The following is an 18,792-nucleotide window of genomic DNA, read 5'->3' as shown; positions in this document are numbered from 1 at the left end:
ACACACACACCCACTGATACCCTTGGGCAGAAACATCTTGAATTGTTGTGCTACGCAGGTGGAATAACACACAAAATGAACACACCTGGTTCTGGCACTTAATGTACTCAAAAACTATAAGCTCAATACATATACAAAGTGCAATGCACATGTAAAAACTGAATTCCATCTTGTAATGCCAAGTTCATTTGCATTCATGAGAACAAGTAGAATGGTGCCTAATCATACAACCGATAAAAAAAAAAAAACATGTGATTTAATCGCCATAAATGTTCCGCAACAAAATATTATCAGAGGTCTTGTTAGCATTCACATAAAAAAGCACCATGGAGATGCTCCACCATCACCAGGATCAAATATTGTTACCTCCCTTGTGGGAAACTGACAAAACTGTCTTGTTTCCTCTGGCAGACTCTGTTCGTACCTGCTCTCTTAGTGAACAATGAGAGCGAAGGGTTATATGGTGCCAACAATCTTTGGCTGATATATACGGTGACTGACGTTAAAGACAGGGTGCTTTGACAGGCCCTGTAGGTAGTAGGAAGGAAGAATTAGGAATGTTATATAACCCGATAGTAAACATTGCCGATTTCAAGCATTGTTCAGAAAAACAGGAAGAAATGCTCTGGAAGCTTGATCAGTAGTCCGCATACAACGTGAATAGTCAATAAGGAGATCAGTTGTCTTTTACGTAGATTCCAACTCCCATAATACAGGAAGAAAGAAAACATGGAGACTAAATGTACTAAATGGTGTAAAAATACAACAAGGGCACACATATTGATTTAAGTGCGACTCAAATCCATCATCTAAAGCTCAGCATTTCATTTAATGCATCCAAGATTCCGTGAGGAAGACGTGCTTCCAGGAAGACAGCCATCATTACTTGCAGGGGATTCGCATGAACACGAGCCACGCGCACAACTGAGCGCACACAGTTGTTGAGCGTGCAAATGGCATAGATCAAAAGCTGAAAGCAGCTGAAAGTGAGAAAAGCAAGCAACGGGAGAGTCACTGGAGAATGTTTCAAATATCTCATGGCAGCAGGGGACATGAGGCTAATACTTTCCTGCTGCTCCGGCACGTCACTGGCAGGTGTGGCAACTGACTTGCAGGGAAGATTAATCTGCGGGGAGAGTATTAACAGAGAGTGTTGTATTTAACACCTCACTCCAGTGATGCATGTCACTGAGAGGCAATTAAAGAAAAAAAGCAATACAAAAACAGAAAGGCATCTTCATACAAGGGACCGACTTAATCTCCACGGACCCAGTTCAGATGATCTCATTAAACCTCGAACAAGACTACAAACAAGCAATCAGTATCACTGACCCTTAATAAATACATCACATGGTTGAGAAATCACTGCCTTTCAATTCGGGATTGTATATGAAATGAAGAACTATTTATGATGTGGTTGGTAAAAGTATAAGCTGCCTTGATGAGGCTGACAAAAAATGCCTCTGTGTGGTGGGTCAACCTAATGTCTTCCTTTATGCAGGAATTACATATTTTGCAGCGATTGTGGATTAGAGAAGTAAACCCTGATGTTTGATCTATGCGGTCAAAGATCATGGGCAGGAATGATTAATACTTATGTTCTGCAATGAATATGGTTAGAAAAGTGGAACAACATGACACAGCACGTCTCCAATGATTTCTTAACAATATTTTTCTTTTTTTTTAAACCTTTTAAACCTGAATGTTTAAAAATCGGATTACGGAAATTATTAAATTGGTATTTGAACATCACTAATAATCAGGTTTAGACTTCACACTTTGTCTTGTTACTATTCATTATTTTCACTCTTCATTAATGTATGTTATATGTTTATGCTTGTAGTTATATGTTATTAGTTTTGGATAGCAAGTAATTTAAAAGTGTTGTTACTCACTTAACCAAATTACCAAACAGCATAGCTTTTCCAGGAATAACAAGCTATATATTTTTTTTTTCATTTAGTTTTATCCACCAATCATTTTGAACAAACAAACTGATTTATTTGAATGTGTTGGTTTGTTTAGATGTTTAACATCGACAGATATCATCATCCTCGTTGCTCTGTGAAAAATACAGGTAAATAACTGAGTACTTCAATAATTAAGTACTTCGGGAAATGCATAGCTTGACTACAGTTGAACTTTAAACTTTGAGTAGCTTCTAACTAGTGTGGTTCACATTTTACCCATCCATTTAAGCTACAGGACCACGGCTGTGTTTATTTACGTGAATACTAATGTGCTAATGGCTATCAGCAGTAGAGGATGGTTATGCACGTCCGTCGGCCAATTCCAGGCATGGCACTGTTGTGGCACAGTTCCGGTGCCCCAATAATTGCTGCATACTCCACACCCCTGACTCCTATTTCCCTGTTGGTCAGTGCCGTCACAAATCCGAAAAGCCTCTGAGCAACTCCATGGTGACTGGCCCTGGGTGAACAGATGGCCTCAGTTTGCTGAGCAGCAATTAAAGAGAGGAAAAGTGCAGAACAGAGCGAGGGAGAGAGAGGGAGAAAGTGGGTCAGGATCAAGGGGAGCATGTCGTGCTCTACTCTGCTGCACGTCCACAGTACAAACACACGTACACATGCGCACTTACATACTCATAAACAGATTGACGTGTGTGTCTGTGCACACACAGACCCATGCATCACTGCATCCGTCATTCTTTGAGCTCTCCATTCCCTTAACAAAAACAAATGCCATATCCATCCCCCTCTCATCGCGGATGCACAGCAGGAACACCGTGCAGGGCTTAAAAGCTTTAGATCCTACTGGAGAAAAAAGCACTGACAACTCATTCCCCCCCAAAATATAGAGAGGATCTATCGATAACATCCAAAGTCAGGAGCCATTGTGAAGAGAATAACGCTATCAAATCCCAGCCAATTGGATTAACCCTTTTCACTTTTTCCCCGCCCCCTACATCTTAACTCCACATGATTACCTTCACAAGAGCAGCATCACATATCGCTAAAACATGTGGCAGAATGAACTTTAAGGGGCTTTGTGGCTCAAAGAACCCAGATGAGAAACAAGGGGAAAAAGATTGTCTTTTGACCCAAACAATGTTCGTACGTGTCAAGGGACTTCTGGTTGGATGAAGAACTGTTTACAGAAAATTTATATAATTTTTCCCCCATGTTGTTAAATTTTTTTCTCTTTCACTAAGCATGAACTGCAGTCAACCCTGGAAAGGGCGTTCATTAAGAGGTATAACACTCCCCTAGCATCCCTAGTACATTCCCTACAGATCATGCTTATAGATCAGCCCTCCCCCCATCTTCCATGAATTAACCAAGGAAACATTTAACTTTACGTCATTTTACAGCACCTTGGCAGCATGGATGGCTCACATCCAAGATTTTTGTGTTTTTTTTTTTTTTTCTTGAAGACATAGACAATATAGGGCACCTTTTTATTCCTTAAGTTTCATCATGAGATTCGATTTGCCCTTTCCTGAGCACAGTATATAGGCTCCTAGCAGAAATTCTGGACCAAATAGCAGTTCGGCCCATCAACTGTGGGTAGACAAACAACAGCAGTGAGAGAACAAATTAATTATTTGGATTTGGAGAAAGGCAAACGGTGGCAGCACCAAAGCTCTCCATGGCAAGAAAAACTTTGCCTCTTACACCTTTTAACCTCCACAGAGTCTGCTGGAATAATAGAAGCAGAAGCCACACTTCTGTAGGCATCACAGGGTGCTACATTGTCTCTGGTTATGGGCATGTTATTGGGAGGTTGATTATTTAGCTTGTATGAGAAAATGCCCCTCCTTCTCCCTAGCCAGATATTACTTTTGGCACAGACTGAAGCACAACAAGGACTTGGCTTCCAACATTAACTGGCTCTGCAGCTTTTTGTGGCTTCCATACTGGCTGATGCCACAGCTAAACCAACCGTGCAACGCCTCAAGAAATGAGCCAGAGATTAACCTCCCATTCAGCTCTCCTGGCACAGTGGCTCTCAGGAGGTGTGAAAGGGAGGGGTGAGGGTGGATCCTCTGTGAGAATGAGGTGAAAGGGTTCTGGAGGTGGGAGAGTATTGTGTCTTTGGCTTATCCTTAGGCAGATGAACCATACCTAGAGGATCTGCTCTGTCAATCCTCTACCTGTGTAGATGCATGCATGAATTTAGCGTCTTTGTCACCACAATGTCAGAGTTTGTTTCCATGACTTTCATGCAGAGTCATGGCACCTGGAACTGGTTGCAGGAACAACCCCCACAGAGCAAACTGGTGTAAAGTGCCTTGCTAATGAGCACAAAGGTTATAGTGCGTGGTCATCCTCGCAAGGAGATTGATCCAGCAACCTTATGGGTTATCAGTAATGACTACAACCATGACAATTACATTTCACCTTTTGTTTACCCGATTTATCATACATAGGCCATCCCAATGCTCGGAAATGTACATATACTGCACATTTAACCACACACTTACAATGTGGATTATCAATTTTATGAACAAACATGAGTCATTGAGATTCTAGCAATATGATGAAGGCACCTGTCTTTCACTTGGCGCCATTAACTACATCACACATTTACCTTTCAGGGCTTTTAATGTCAATGCACACTGCTGTCGGAGACCCTGGGGACATGCACTATTATTGTGAGAGAAAGGAACCACACCCTGTTACAGGTGGCACCCATGTGATTTAATCACAGGTGAGGCAGCAGGCTTTATAATGCACCCAGGGACAAAGAGTCACCCCTGGGCCAAGAGTAAGAACTGCCTGGGGCAAATTACTGTGTTGGGGCAATGACTTATGCAGTGGAACATATCGGGAGTCTTTTCCATTAGTGTGGCCATCACAATGCCTGAAGAGAATATTCTTCCCTCATTTTTTTTTAACACTTCTCTCAATTCTTTCTCAGCCTGTGTCTGTCCCTTCTCTACCACAAGAAAGGATGGAATCTATAAGGTTTTCTCTCTCTCTTTCTCTTTGTATATATTTATTTTTTACACATCCCTCAATTAAACTCACAGTTTTTGTTCCAATGAGCTGCCTTTGTGGACAGCATTTAGAGTCATCATAGGAGCACTTTACGTAAGCCCCTTTCACACTGCACGTCGGACCCGGCAAATTGCCGGAACATTGCCAGGTCGCCTTCTGTGTGAAAGCAAACACATTCCGGGATTGATTCCGGCATTGAACCCGGGTCGGGGACCTAGTAACATTGCCGATTCAATCCCGGGACGAGCGCTGTGTGAACAAAAGCCAGATCTAATGCCGTGTCGAAGTGATGACGCGCATTATTGCGCGACTCTTTTACCGGCTGTTTTGAAGGAAGATCAACATTCCCGATGAAAAAATATGTGCTAACTCTAATGAAGCAGAGATCAGTTAGTTCCTCACTTTCCGCGCTGACGCCGAGATCGTTTGCTTGCTTCAGTGAAAGTATAACGTGCCTAACGTTTTCGACTCGTCCATGACACGTCACGCCCTGATGTCACATGTCGTTACGGGATCTTTACGGGTTGTGTGTGAAAGCACGCACATATCCCGGGTCATCACTGGCAGTGTGAATGTGCTAAATCTAGCGACCCGAGAAAAATTCGTGCAGTTACTTTACCCATGTATTTGCCGGAATGGCAGTGTGAAAGGGGCTATAAAGGGTTTTAATTGTATGACTTAAAAAAAAAAAAAAATCAATCAAAACAAGTTTATTGCAGAGCTACACTGACACCTATACTAAACACCACACATACACAATAAGGTGAAATGTGATGTGAACCCACTAATCACAAACATGTGAAACACAGAAAGTGCTAGAATGGTGGCAGATGTGTGGGTGCGTTTGGGACAAAATTTTCCCTCTTCAAATGAAGCAGTGACATGGAGCTGTGCAGCCATGCCTGAAACTGGTGATTCAATATCAGACTGCATTAGTTACTCTGGCATCAGTGCTTGCCAGGCCAGCACTGGATCAATGCCAAAACAGCAAGCCATCTCTCAGTTTGTCTTCTTCTTTCACTCTGCAACTATATCTCTACCTGTCAAGCCAATCCGAACAATTCCAGCTTGAATGAAAAGTTTACTCCAATTCTAAGTAATGCAAAAAGACAGCCTTCCAATAAACAAGGATATGTATCTTTGGTCATAGCAGATGTAGGCGAGAAAATTCCCTCACCTCCAAATTTTACAACTCAATCAGTAGCTGGTTTGGGATTTCAGAGCAGTTGGAGATAACTGAGAAGGTATTGATCTTATGTAGTTCTATCCAAGCGTTCGCCTGAGTCAGAGTCTTAGCGGGACACAGCAGACACACACTGCCAAGCAGGATAACTAAAGCCTGTTTTATTTTTTTTATTTTTTCTAAAGCAGACCCATTTCCCCTCCCTTTCTTATTACAACTATATTGTTGCTTTAAACATTGATGTGCACTCTTAACGAGTATGCAGCCTGGAATATTAAAAAAGCATCTATCAAAACTCATCAAACAAAGGGAAACATTTCATCCAACAAACACACTCTCGTTCTGTCTCTCTGCCCATCTGTGCAATTCATAAATTGAAAAGAGCTTCACAAGATACTGTTAATATAATTACTGTTTCATGCATATGTCGCTATTTTAAAACCTCTTAAAACATGGTTCATCAGATTGATTTATAATGCATTACTGTTTTGAATCTTACTGCAATTTAAGCATTTTTTCGATTCAAAAGTACCTTTCATTTAATGCACACCGCATGAAAAGCATTAGACTGAATCTAGATACAGATATTAGATCTGCTTAGCAACTCCAGTCCTTGTCTTCCCTTCATCCAATCTTTTGTTTGCCAATTACACACACACACACACAAACATACACGCTCACACATGCATCCAATACAAGATATGTAGACTTACAGTCCCCTTGGAGAAAGAACAGGCAGGAAAACTGCGGTCATTTTCACAGAATTCCTCCTCTCTATTCCCCCGACTGATGCTTTTGCGCAGGCCAGTAATCACCAGTGCATGTCTTTTTTAATAGACGCACATTAGCCCAGCTGCCTGTAGTAAATTGACTTGTTCAGTCTGAGGGGCCTGTGTGTGCGCATATTGTGTGAGAATCTGATCTACTTTATTTCAGAGCCATACACAAGATTTTTAACGGAAGGCCTGGAATTATCCGATCGCTCAATCCCAGATCAGTGCTCGGACTAACCTCCCCATTTCTCTAGCGTGACACCATTACCCCAGCTGGATGCCTCTCAGCAGAGCCCTCACTGGTTTATCTCATATGGAGCCTGTGAAGTGGAAGACTTGATAACGACTCAACATAAACCCTTACACAGGCATTAGATTGACAGCTATAAAGCTCTCCTACACTCCCAAGACATATATTTATTATAGGGAAGCAGTGGTACCAAAATCTGTCCAGTACAGATAAATATAAAATGATAAAATGTTTATAAACCTTTACAAATGCCCTTTGTAAACCTTCACGTAAACTTTATTATAAAAGTTACATTAAAACATATATAGTAATAAATTATAATACTAAATTAGTTTGACTATATTTATGATATGTCAAATAAATACACGTAAATCATATTTGTGTACCCTGATTTGCCTTTTGTTCAAACTGAACAACATTCAAAACCAAATTCTGATCTACAATATCATGTTTCAATTAAAATCTAAATATTACAAGGAACATTAGCAATGATGGATCACTTTTCAGTTCTTTTGGCACAGAAAAAGAGAATTCTGTTAGCAGTAATATTATCTGCTTCTAATTTTGGCCTAATCAGACAGATTATAAAAAATGCTGCTATAATCACTTGTCATATCTGGCATCCCTAATTTATTATACACATATATAACCTAAAATCATTTTAAGTGATAATGTTGATCTAATTTAAGTTTTTTTTTTTTTTTTTTTTTTTTTTTTTTCATGCATCTGTGGCTTCATGTTAGCAGCATGACTAAAATACATGGACGACAAGTGTATGCTATTCTTTTATTTATTTAGAAGTTAACAGCAGTGGACGCAGTGGTCTAGATTAGTCATTTACTAGCCATGGGCGGCCTGACACCACATACCATCAAATCTTGAGAAGTCCATGATTTTGAGCAAATTTCAGACTTTCATGTAGAGAGAGAGAGAGAGAGAGAGAGAGAGAGAGAGAGAGAGAGATGATAGCGACAGACAGAACAGAGAGAGAAATGGAGGGATAATCGAGGCCGACCTCTGAGATGATTCTATTTAAATGAGGAATCCTCTCAGATTCTGAACAGGGAATAAACTGAAAATTCTAATTCAATACCTTAATTTGAAATGAAACATAATGTTGAACTGAAAATATGAAAAAAAAGATACAAATAAATTAATAAAGACATTGAAAAAAAATTGTTACATAATGTATTAAAAATAATCTTCTAGTGGTCTAATATATCCTGCATTTCAGAGAATAAATAGCCATAATTAATCAAAAATAACTCGTGAATACTGGACTAATGAAATTCCTTTTGAGTGACTGTTAATTCAACTGTAATTCCATTTCCTGTCATTCTAATTCATTATCCTGTGGCCAATTTGATTCAAATTCCTACTCATAAATTGAAAGGGAGCCAATTCAGGAAATTCTGCAAGGAAAAGAAGAGAAAATAAGTGGAGTCAACAGAAGGAGGGGGGGAAACACTGCAGCAATACAGCTGAAGTATCTGTTCAGTGAGTGGAAAACCAAGGGTGGGAGGATGGGTGGGCTTAACTATTTAATCTCTAAATCGAGATGAGAATCGCTAAATCAGATTAATAACAAATCAGAAAAGCACAAGCAAGATTGGCTACCATTTTATTGATTTCCTTTTCCATTATTCGGCTGATTCAGGCATTTCGACTCAAAACAGAATAGGATTTCCAAGGGTTTGAAGCAGAAAATTGCAGCTGAACTCTGCAGATAAAACAAGAACACCATTTGGAAGCATGGGAGGGAGAGGTTTGTGTGATCAGGGACCTGGAAAACAAGTATGTGTACCAGTTGGGGTCGCAGGTGCACGCAGACAAATATGTTCGGCACTGAGACGTTACATACACACTCACACGAAGGACGTTGAGGCTAAAGGTCCCCGCGCAGAGTCACTTTCAGGTCAACATGACGCTAAAAACCCATTCCAATTAACACACTTCACGGACCTACTTAAAGACCCTCCACAAACAAAGAAAAAGAGGAAGCGCTTGTGTGCATGTGTGTTAATTTAGCACTTACTCTGTTTTTAGTGCTATTTGCGCAGTCAGTTGTGAGGTTCAGAAACACTCCACTCCATTATTTAGATCAGGAGTTCTCACTCATGTTTAATTCACCATTGAGCGGCTACGTCACATCTAGACAGATCCGCACAACACCGCCTAAATGTGCACTATAGATTCAGCCAAAAAACAATGGTGGAAGTCCTGAGGATGCAATATATTTGCATTACAAAATGGAACCGCTCTTTAAGTAAAACCATTTATATATCACCAAGACAGTTCTCAGGGAAAATTCTGGGTAAAAACGTCAGTGATGTTTTGTTTTGTTTCGGTTGTTGTTGTTTTGCACACACAAAATATGAAAATCACCAGGCAAACAGCTTGCACATGGCAGTTTCCCAACTAGCAGGCTGATTGTAAACGGAGGATTCAGCAGACTATGATAGTCTGGCATACTTTACTACAATGCTTAGTCTGAGTCTTTCAAATGCCACAAGTGAATAAATATGGAAGCCCATCTCCATTAGAGAATAATGGAATAAATTATTATTATTATTTAAATAAATTCATTAAATTCATAAAATTAAAAAAAAAAGCAATTCTGTGTTTCTATCTCACAAATCTTTTGAAATTAAATTCTCACATTGAATTTTTTTTTTCTTGAATCCTGAGAAGAAGAAAAAAAAAAAAAAAAAAAAAACCTTTAGAACTTCAAAATATACACTTAAAGAGTTGCAGGATATGAATTCATAATTCTGAGATAAAAAGTTAGCATTTATTTATTTAAATTCAGCAGCGGACAAATATACATTTTTTAAAATTACTGACAAGGGATAAACATAATTGAGAATCAACAATGGATAGCCTAAATTATTTAGACTAGATATTACATTCACAGAATGTATAATTAAAATTCAGTCTATTTTGTCTAAAGGTCAGATTTATTTCTTGTTTTACATATTAACAAGCTAAAATTTTAACCCCACAGTAACACAAAATACACTTACATTGAACTAATTGAACTCATTCAGGGTTTTTATTTTATTTTATTTATTTTTTTTGTTAAAAAATGTACACATCAGTTTACATAATTACAAATAGCATTTATTTAATATTTAATAATATATAAAATATCAATTCAAAAATCAAAATTTCCCACTGTGCAAAACACTGGAGTTCCAACCAGCATTTCAAAAGCTGCTTTAACAATCTGCAGGGGTTGCTAGCAGCGAGGTAAATTCACCATAGTAATATTATTTGGCTGTCACTCTCACTGTTCTTCCTTAGCTCTGGGCGGCTTTCCATGCATCACCCCAGTACCAAATAAACCCAGCTACTCCAGGGGAATTGGATGGAGCTCTCATCCGCATGCTAATGTTTAACCATCCAACCCAAATGTCTGTATAATCACTTTCACAGCAGAACTCCATCCGGTGAGCAGCCCCCGCCAAACACAGTGCCATGTGTCATTGTCAGACAGTAATGACTAACTCTCTCCAAGGAGGACAGACAAACAGACAGAGAGACATGCAATAAAAGACCTTCCTGTGACCTCTTGGGGTTAAGCAGCACTTACTGAGGTTCGGCTGATGATTTCTGCAGGTTTTTCACCCTTACAAGCTCCATGACTCTTTGAGAGACACCTGCTTCTGATCAACATCGTCTTTTATGACCCTGCTTCATCTGGCTTTTAGTATTCAAAAGATCCACTTCAAATAAGAACACATCCCCATCTGGCAATTACAGGCGCATGCAACAAGCCAGTCAGCTCAAAGACATGAAACCGTAGACCATTTGGGTCAATTTCATTGTGAATGAGCCAACTGTAAACATCTGAAAACAGCTAATCAAGAAAAGTGTTTCTGGCCATAGTGAACAAAGCAATCAAATGTTTCATTTTGTATACAACAAAACTGAAAATGAGAGCAACTACTTGAATTAAATCCTGGATATCAGAACCTCCGCAGCTAATGTTTCACAAGGTAAGCACCAATAAGCAACAAGCCCAGTGAGTAAACAGAACCAAAGGTGTCGGAAAGCAAAATTATTCAAATTCTGCATAAATCAAGTTTGCATGGTGCCAAGTTATTACTTGGATTACATTTCAGAGCTAGAAATTCACATTCTGAATAATTGCATTTCTGTGGTTGATGCTCATCCATCATTGAAAAAGTATTCATTCCCCCCAAAATGTTTAATCCAACTAAGATGAGGATTTGGAGTTGAGGAAATCGCTTTAACCAGCCTGAAACGAAATGATCTATATGAGGGAATATACCGCACAGACCTGTCCCAGTCTCCCTCGTCCCCAGAACGCACAATACACAGCGCAAACAACTAAACAGCAAAGGGAAAGGAAGTGATGCGGAAGGCAGCATAGGTGAAATTAGCATGCCGTCAAACCAAGCACATGCATTTCTGGGTTCCTCAGACAAGAAGCTTTTAGTGTTGGATACACAGTGAGTGTATATATATATATATATATATATATATATATCTATATATATATATATATATATATATATATATATCTATATATATATATATATATATATATATATATATATATATATATATATATATATTTTTTTTTTTTTTTAAATTTAATTTAATTTATTTTTTTTGCTTTGAAAGTTAAAATCAGTCATTTCCAACTTCAAGGTTTGTGTGATGCCTTGGACAATGGAGTTTACCATCGGGATGAGAGATGATAATCATGACCAATTTCGCCGGTCTTGCCTTGATCTACCAATAATGACAGAAATCTAGTTTTGGGAAACAGGGTGTTGCACACAGCACTTTTTTTTTTTTTTTATCATTTTCAGCTCTTCAAATCTAAAACAGCTCTTTTCCAGTGTATCTGAAGAACTCAAAAGTATTGCCACTGACAAACAGTCATTTCCTCCTATAAAACATCCCCTTTGCGACCATATTCTCATTACGATGGAGGACCGGTGACAAGTACCCATCGACACAACTATAACACAGAACTGCAAGCAAAGCCAACTAATGCGACGTATTTTGAGTGATGTTTTTATTGTGATCTCCTACATTTGTGCAGACTATGTATTCTGCTCACTGAGGCCGAGTGGATTGAGTATGCTGCTGCTGTTTTGAGCACCGCTAGGACTACAGTTCATGTTAATAGCTTTCTACACTGGTAATTTCTGGTCAGACCCCATAGATCACTGCTGCATGATGATGAGGGGTACATGATAACCTGCTCTCTCACCTGTAAATCACTGGAGTAATTAAAAGCTATATTTACCCAGATAGCAATACAAGTGGCTCTGTTCCAAAACTAATGTCTCATAGGAAGCTGCTTTCTAAAGCAGCGTATGAACTGAAATTGACCCTAAAAAGTGAATGATCGGGACATCTCTGCATAAAAGTGCGTGGGAGATTGAACGTACAACTGAGTTTGAGCTTTAGAATGCTGCCATTCTAACAATGGGATACCTTAATAATAAACTGCAAAAAACTGGGGTAAAATAGTCTACTGAACATTTTTAAGTGATTTTTCAATCATGAATTCATTTTATGCATATCTACACATTGTCATATGAAATACAATCACAGTTTGCATAAAACATATGAAATCAGGGCTACTGGGAGAAATAAAAACCATTCTCTTAGTAAAATAATAAATAAATAGAAAGTCATTTAAATGCATGACTAAACTCTAGTTCAATGAATGGGCACACTGACAGATGAAATCAATGAACAGAAAGTGGCTTTTTAATGCACCTCACTGTTAAACCCCATCAAAGGAAAATGGTTATATGTGTTAAACGACATCAAAGTGTGACTGCAACTGCTCAAAATCAGGTCCCTTCGCTTAAACCGTTTCAGTTCACACTTATGTAATATATTCTGATGTGAACGGAAAATGGCTTAAAACAGTATGGGAATCATGTTATAGCAAGTAACCTAATGCTAAAGTAATGGACGTTTTACTTGGGAATAAAACAGATTTCCAACACATTTGCAAATACAATTGAGAGGTGTTTAACCATCTGTCTGAATTCACCCTAGTTTCTCATGGGTGGAACATGGAACATCATGGTTTTACATCCACCCACACCCACACCCACACCCACACACACACACACACACACACAAAGCTGTCTGCCATTCAAGACATCTATTGTTGGGGTCAAAACAGCTTGTATGTCACTTAGGCCTTCAAAGAAGCCTGACATTAATAGGTTCATCTTTTGACCTCAAAGTGAATGACTGAATTCCTGTCGTTGCACATAAAGAAAACGGTAAAGCCATTTAATGTGCAAGAGAGCCGAGCTTTTGCAGCAAACAACGTTTATTTTCCCCTCACTGAACTCTTTTACGAATTTGTAATCTTCCTTGCGCACACCCGTGAAGGACCCCGGGCAATCTGATATTACTCATCGCAGCAATTTACAAAGTGTTGGCAAAACTCACAAATTAAAAATGCCACTCAAATATGGCTTTCATAGTCAATGGGATAATCAAAACATGCAAGGGGGGGAATATCACAAGATGTTCTTCTTCTCTCTCTTGATTGAACCACTTCAAACGAAATTCAAACATGATTCCTCCAGCCAAGAAAATAATCCTGATCTTTTACATGAACCACAGGATCATCTCTACACAAATCAGGCAAGACTTTGTGATCAAAGAGCAGAACGCACAGAATCAGCTGTCATGCTCTGTGGAAATGAGACTCATGGGTAACAAGGCCAACCGGGTATTTGTTCCATTCTGTGACGTTCTGTTTTTTAAAATATAAAAGTTGACCTAAAATCAGAATTGACACTATTCACTTATCATACTATTCAATTTCTAACATGTCAGCACATTATTTTACTGAAAAGAAGAATAAAGAAATTACTGTTCTTCTTTTACTGGCATTAAAAAAAAAAAAAAAATAAATAACTGAATCAGTTCTTGATCAGCAAATCTACATCTGATTGATGTGTTGAAACCTGCCATTTGTATTTGCACCAATCATGAATTGAATTTCATGAAAACAATTCATAAATAATGCATAATCTATAGTGTACATATTTTATATATAAATTTAACTAATATACCACCTTTTATATTGTACATGCAATAGCTGAAAGTGCTTTACAAAAAGCATTTTTGGCCTTTAGCCATTTTTCTACCCTCGGATTAACTCGAATGATTGTGACATGCACTCACAAACCACTTTCCTGGGTATTTCACCTTGAACCAGCCCTCTTAGTAAAATTGATGTTTGTGGTGGGTTCAAATAATTAAGGTTTAGATCAGAGCCCCGCCGTGAAGTGCTCCCAGGCCAAACCATGATGAATGCTTATTCCTGAAGCGTTAAAAAGTTTTCCATTCTGCAAATAGAAAATTCTTGCTAAAAAGGTATCACAGGAGGAAATAATGATTTATGAATCAATGATGGTTCACCAAACACTGGAGGTTAGAAGGAATTATCCGTACGGCAGCTGTTTCACTCTAAAGGGAGAGCTGTAAGTTAGGTAATCACTATCAAACGGCACAGTCCGTTCCATTACGCTTCTCTTTAATCTAGAAGAGAACCATCACATTAAACTGGAAGAGCACAAGTATCACTAAATTATGTCAGGATCTTCATTTTGTTGGGTAAACAGTCCTTTAAAAAAGACTTGCGAGTTCATAAAGTGTCAATCTTTTGATTGATCTGGCCTAGTGCTGAGCCATTCCAGGCATTATCAATAGATCAGCACACCCAATGGATTACTCAGGCTGCATTACAACCAACATATTGCAAATTGCCCTATTAATGGATTAGTCTGGCGGGTTCCAACTTGGCAAAAAGGGGGGCGTGAATCTCAAAGCAGATAACATTATAAATTACGACACTTCTGCCTACGCTTTTCAATGGAAGAGCCGTGGGCATCGAATCACAACAAGCAGAACCGCATCCACATAATTCATTACAGTTCATTAGTTTATTCGACTTTGAAGCAGCATTAAGCATTCAGCTGTACGTGTAGCTTAACGTGTTTGCGAACGCAGAAGGAGGGCAGCCCTGCCAGCTCTGACATGTACATGTGCACGTAGAGTTGATTTATGCTGAGTGATTGCTTTGCTTCAAAAGGAGAAACAATAACCAGATGCCTTCTAAGACACCCATTCCAGCTGTTAATTGCATGGCAAGTGTCTAGTAAACACTGCACAGAGGTGAACAAAGGGGTATGTGTTCAGTACGCCCGGGTTGTGTATATCATTTAGATTTGCAAGGTGTCTTGTCAACAGGGCATGCTGGGGTTTGTTTGCCCAAGGATCTTGTCTGAACGGATCTTTGCAACTTTTTGTATGCTCCTATTTATTGCCCTGGGATTTTATTCTGTATGACTCTGAAGTCTTTAATTATAGCCTGGGAAGAAATGAATAGTTCTATGCATGTCATCAATGTGAAGAAGGTTCAATGGTTTGCTCTGTTAGGTTAACAGTCATTGGTTATGGTGGGAAATGCAAGCCAGATAATTCTTTCTGAAGTCATCCCTGACCCACAGGAACAAATACTCAAACTGGCTGACTCGTTTAATACTGTGTGCTACCATCGACAATTTCGCTCGGGCAAAATTCCAGATCTAGATCCTGTATCATCTTCCCATGCGCGTTTAGATCACATGACAAAAGTCTACAGGAACTGAATCTGAAAGCAGCCTTAGAGACACACGAACATTTGGCAACCATGTGGTCCTGTTTCTGGAGTCACGCCAAAGGCAACATGTTCAAGCTAAGATATTTGCAACTGTACAAGGTGCCCTATATTACACAAAGCTTAGCGATAAAATCATCTCCTTATGGTAAGGGTGAGGAATCCAGTGAGCCTTGCGCAACTTTTTAGCAAAGCATTATATTACTTCAAAGAGCAGCAGTACACTGAGAAGCAAAATCTCATTGCTTTTCAATGTTTTAATCAAGTCTCAGGCTCGTCTCCATCACGTAAGAGTGAAAAATGGAGATGATGATACAGGGAAGATTTTCCCAGTGAAGGGAGGTTCAAGGGTTATAACATAAGCCTTTCACTCAACTGACCCCAAACAGCTGTTTTGACTGGCTTAGCTTCTTCTATAGAGCCACTGGGGGCCGGTCAGAGATGCAGCCAATACATCAGATGGTTTGTTTACAACATTAGAGGTCAGCAGTGCAGTATTGATTAGAAAATATACTCTCAAGAGCAGTTTATTAAAAGACACCTAACACTGGCCAGGGACTCTGGGGAACGAAAATGAATTGAATAATCTTGCTGATAAAGGAACAGGATGATTTTAAAAGGGAAACTGTGTGTTACAGTCGGGTTTTGTGTCATTCCATGTGATGCATTTGTTTTTTCGCAGGAAAGAAAATTCAGGCAGAGGGGATGAACGAGGAAGGGTAGCTTCTCTGATCATCACAGAGGAGTCGCACACATATCATTCACGAACAAAGCAAGAGCTTTAATCTGACAGCCGAGTGAAAGTCCACTAATTGTAACCCATTGTTGACTAAATCAATACCTGCTGCACCTTAGAACAGTATGAACCATACTACTTGACAACACTAATTGATTATAAAAATTAAATAAAAAAACTAGAATGTTGTGCCATTGAGTCAAAAAAAAAAAGAAAAGAGCTGTGCAGATAACATAAATGTTAAAATATGTTTTCGTTGACAACTTCACACAATGATTTCTGTCATTGCTATTCAATTTTTAACTTGAGTTTATTTTTATTTTTTTTCAGTGTTCGACCAATGAAGACAAATAAAGGTGAAATAAACTGTTTCCCCTAAATATGGATATACCCAAGCAACGCTGATTTACTAACTATATAAGAAATAATAATAAAATATTATTTTATTAAATTCCAGACAGTAGCTAAATAAATAACCGTCACGTCAGTTACTTTATTTATTTATTTATTTTCAAATAGTAAACACCTGTCACAAAATGTTTAATATAATAATAAAAGCCGCAAGTATTTCATTATCAATTTGTAAGGTGAAAGATTCATCGCTGCGGGTGACATGATCCGTCTCCATCCACTCATTTGACATCATGCGTCAAATGATACCGACAAAGACAGACAGACAGACAGACAGTCACTTGTATGTGTAATATCCTTTATTTCTTGAAAACTAATTTACTCATCTTCTTCATCTCTTATAGGCTGTTACATGAGCGCTCCAATAATTCACAACTAACCAGCAGCACACATATTCAAGCGCAGCATCACTATCGCCATCTGCCTGCATCTTAAGCTTTCATGCGTTCACTTCGAGTTCATTTATCTTAATTATGGAAAAACTGTATAATCAGAGGGTTTAGGTTAACTTTACACAGTTATGAACCATTCATAGATCGTTTGTGTTTTTCAGAGTAGCCAGAACTGATGAATGATACAAGCGCATATTTGACTTACGGAACATCCTTCAATGGAGCTCATGGACTTACCTGGAGCGTTTAACGCGACCAGCAGGACTATCCAAAAAGTCGCCAACATCATCATCACGCTTCACGCCTCGTGCCAAATATCCGATCTGATATCGCGATCTGCAAACAGCGATCCGGTGATTCATGCAACTTCAACACAATCCACTTCTGTCCACCCTTCACTTTACGACAGAAAGTCAGCTGTTATACTAAAACTGCATTCAGCGCAACGTCTGCAGAAGAGTTTAGAGCAGGCAGCAACTGAGATCAAATCCAAAGCACGAATAAGATGCTCATCGACTCTCTGATTCTGCAGATGAAAAGTCCGCTCGACGAGGCGGATAAGAAGCAGATAAGTTCAGGGATCCCGCATCCCAAGCGTTGAATCCAGTGCGGCTGTTCAACCCTGTGCCCTGAATAACGCGGCGTTTAATGCATCCGATCCGTTTGCTCCACAATACAAGTATGTATAATAAGATTCTCTGTACTTTTTTGCGCAGTAGTAACCAGAATATGTCCTAGAAGTCCCAACGGTCCCGGTCTGTTTCCTCAGTTTGGGAGTCTGGGGATTAACAGATTATTTTTGCTGAGTGCTGAAGATGTTTCAACGGACATGGAATCCGTTCCGAGTAATTTTTTCCCCCCGAGAAAAAGGACAGATTTTCCAGAATACGGCAATAATGCCGTGGTTTGGCGTACTTAGGGCACTGCTGCCACAACCTGAACTGTTCTAGTGTAGCTGATCCTAGCGCGAGGAGAGATCCGAATCATGGTGACGTTAGAAAAGGGCGGGGCTTCTACGATCTTGAGGCGCGAGTGGGAGGATTTAGTCTATTGTTTAGTGATGGGATTTATGGCTCTTTGAGGGGATCCGGATCTTCGCGATCCGTTCCTTTCAAAGAGCCGTTCAAAAGAATGGCTCTTTTGGCTCTTTTTAAATATTTAGTCAGTTTTAAGAAGCCAGCTTGGGAGCATCTCAGTTTATCCTGGAAATAATCACTGGGAGGTATTATGAGGTGAGATTTGTAGTCAAATAATTAAAGCTCAGATATCACACACCAATATCTGAGTTTGAATTATTCTGAAATATTGATTATTACCTCATTTCTCATGTGTCGACTATATTCCATAGGGTTGCACAAATCCCTCTGCTTAGACAGTGACATCATTATTTTGATTTACCTTTAGTACAA

At 39.1% G+C, this 18,792-nt stretch overlaps 1 protein-coding gene across 1 annotated transcript in view; it reads right to left on the bottom strand.

Annotated features, from left to right (window-relative positions):
• LOC127933852 (nectin-1) overlaps positions 1-18,368 on the bottom strand; it is a 94,889-nt gene extending 76,521 nt beyond the window's left edge. The window contains exon 1 of the mRNA XM_052530877.1: positions 17,621-18,368. Within this exon, the coding sequence (XP_052386837.1) occupies positions 17,621-17,675 (55 nt within the window). The 5' untranslated portion in view covers positions 17,676-18,368. The remainder of the gene's footprint in view (positions 1-17,620) is intronic.
• Positions 18,369-18,792: the final 424 nt, after the last annotated feature.

This window comes from Carassius gibelio, chromosome A18 (genome assembly GCF_023724105.1).
Source record: "Carassius gibelio isolate Cgi1373 ecotype wild population from Czech Republic chromosome A18, carGib1.2-hapl.c, whole genome shotgun sequence".
Classification (NCBI taxonomy): Eukaryota; Metazoa; Chordata; class Actinopteri; order Cypriniformes; family Cyprinidae; genus Carassius; species Carassius gibelio.
This window is presented reverse-complemented; position numbering and strand designations above follow the sequence as displayed.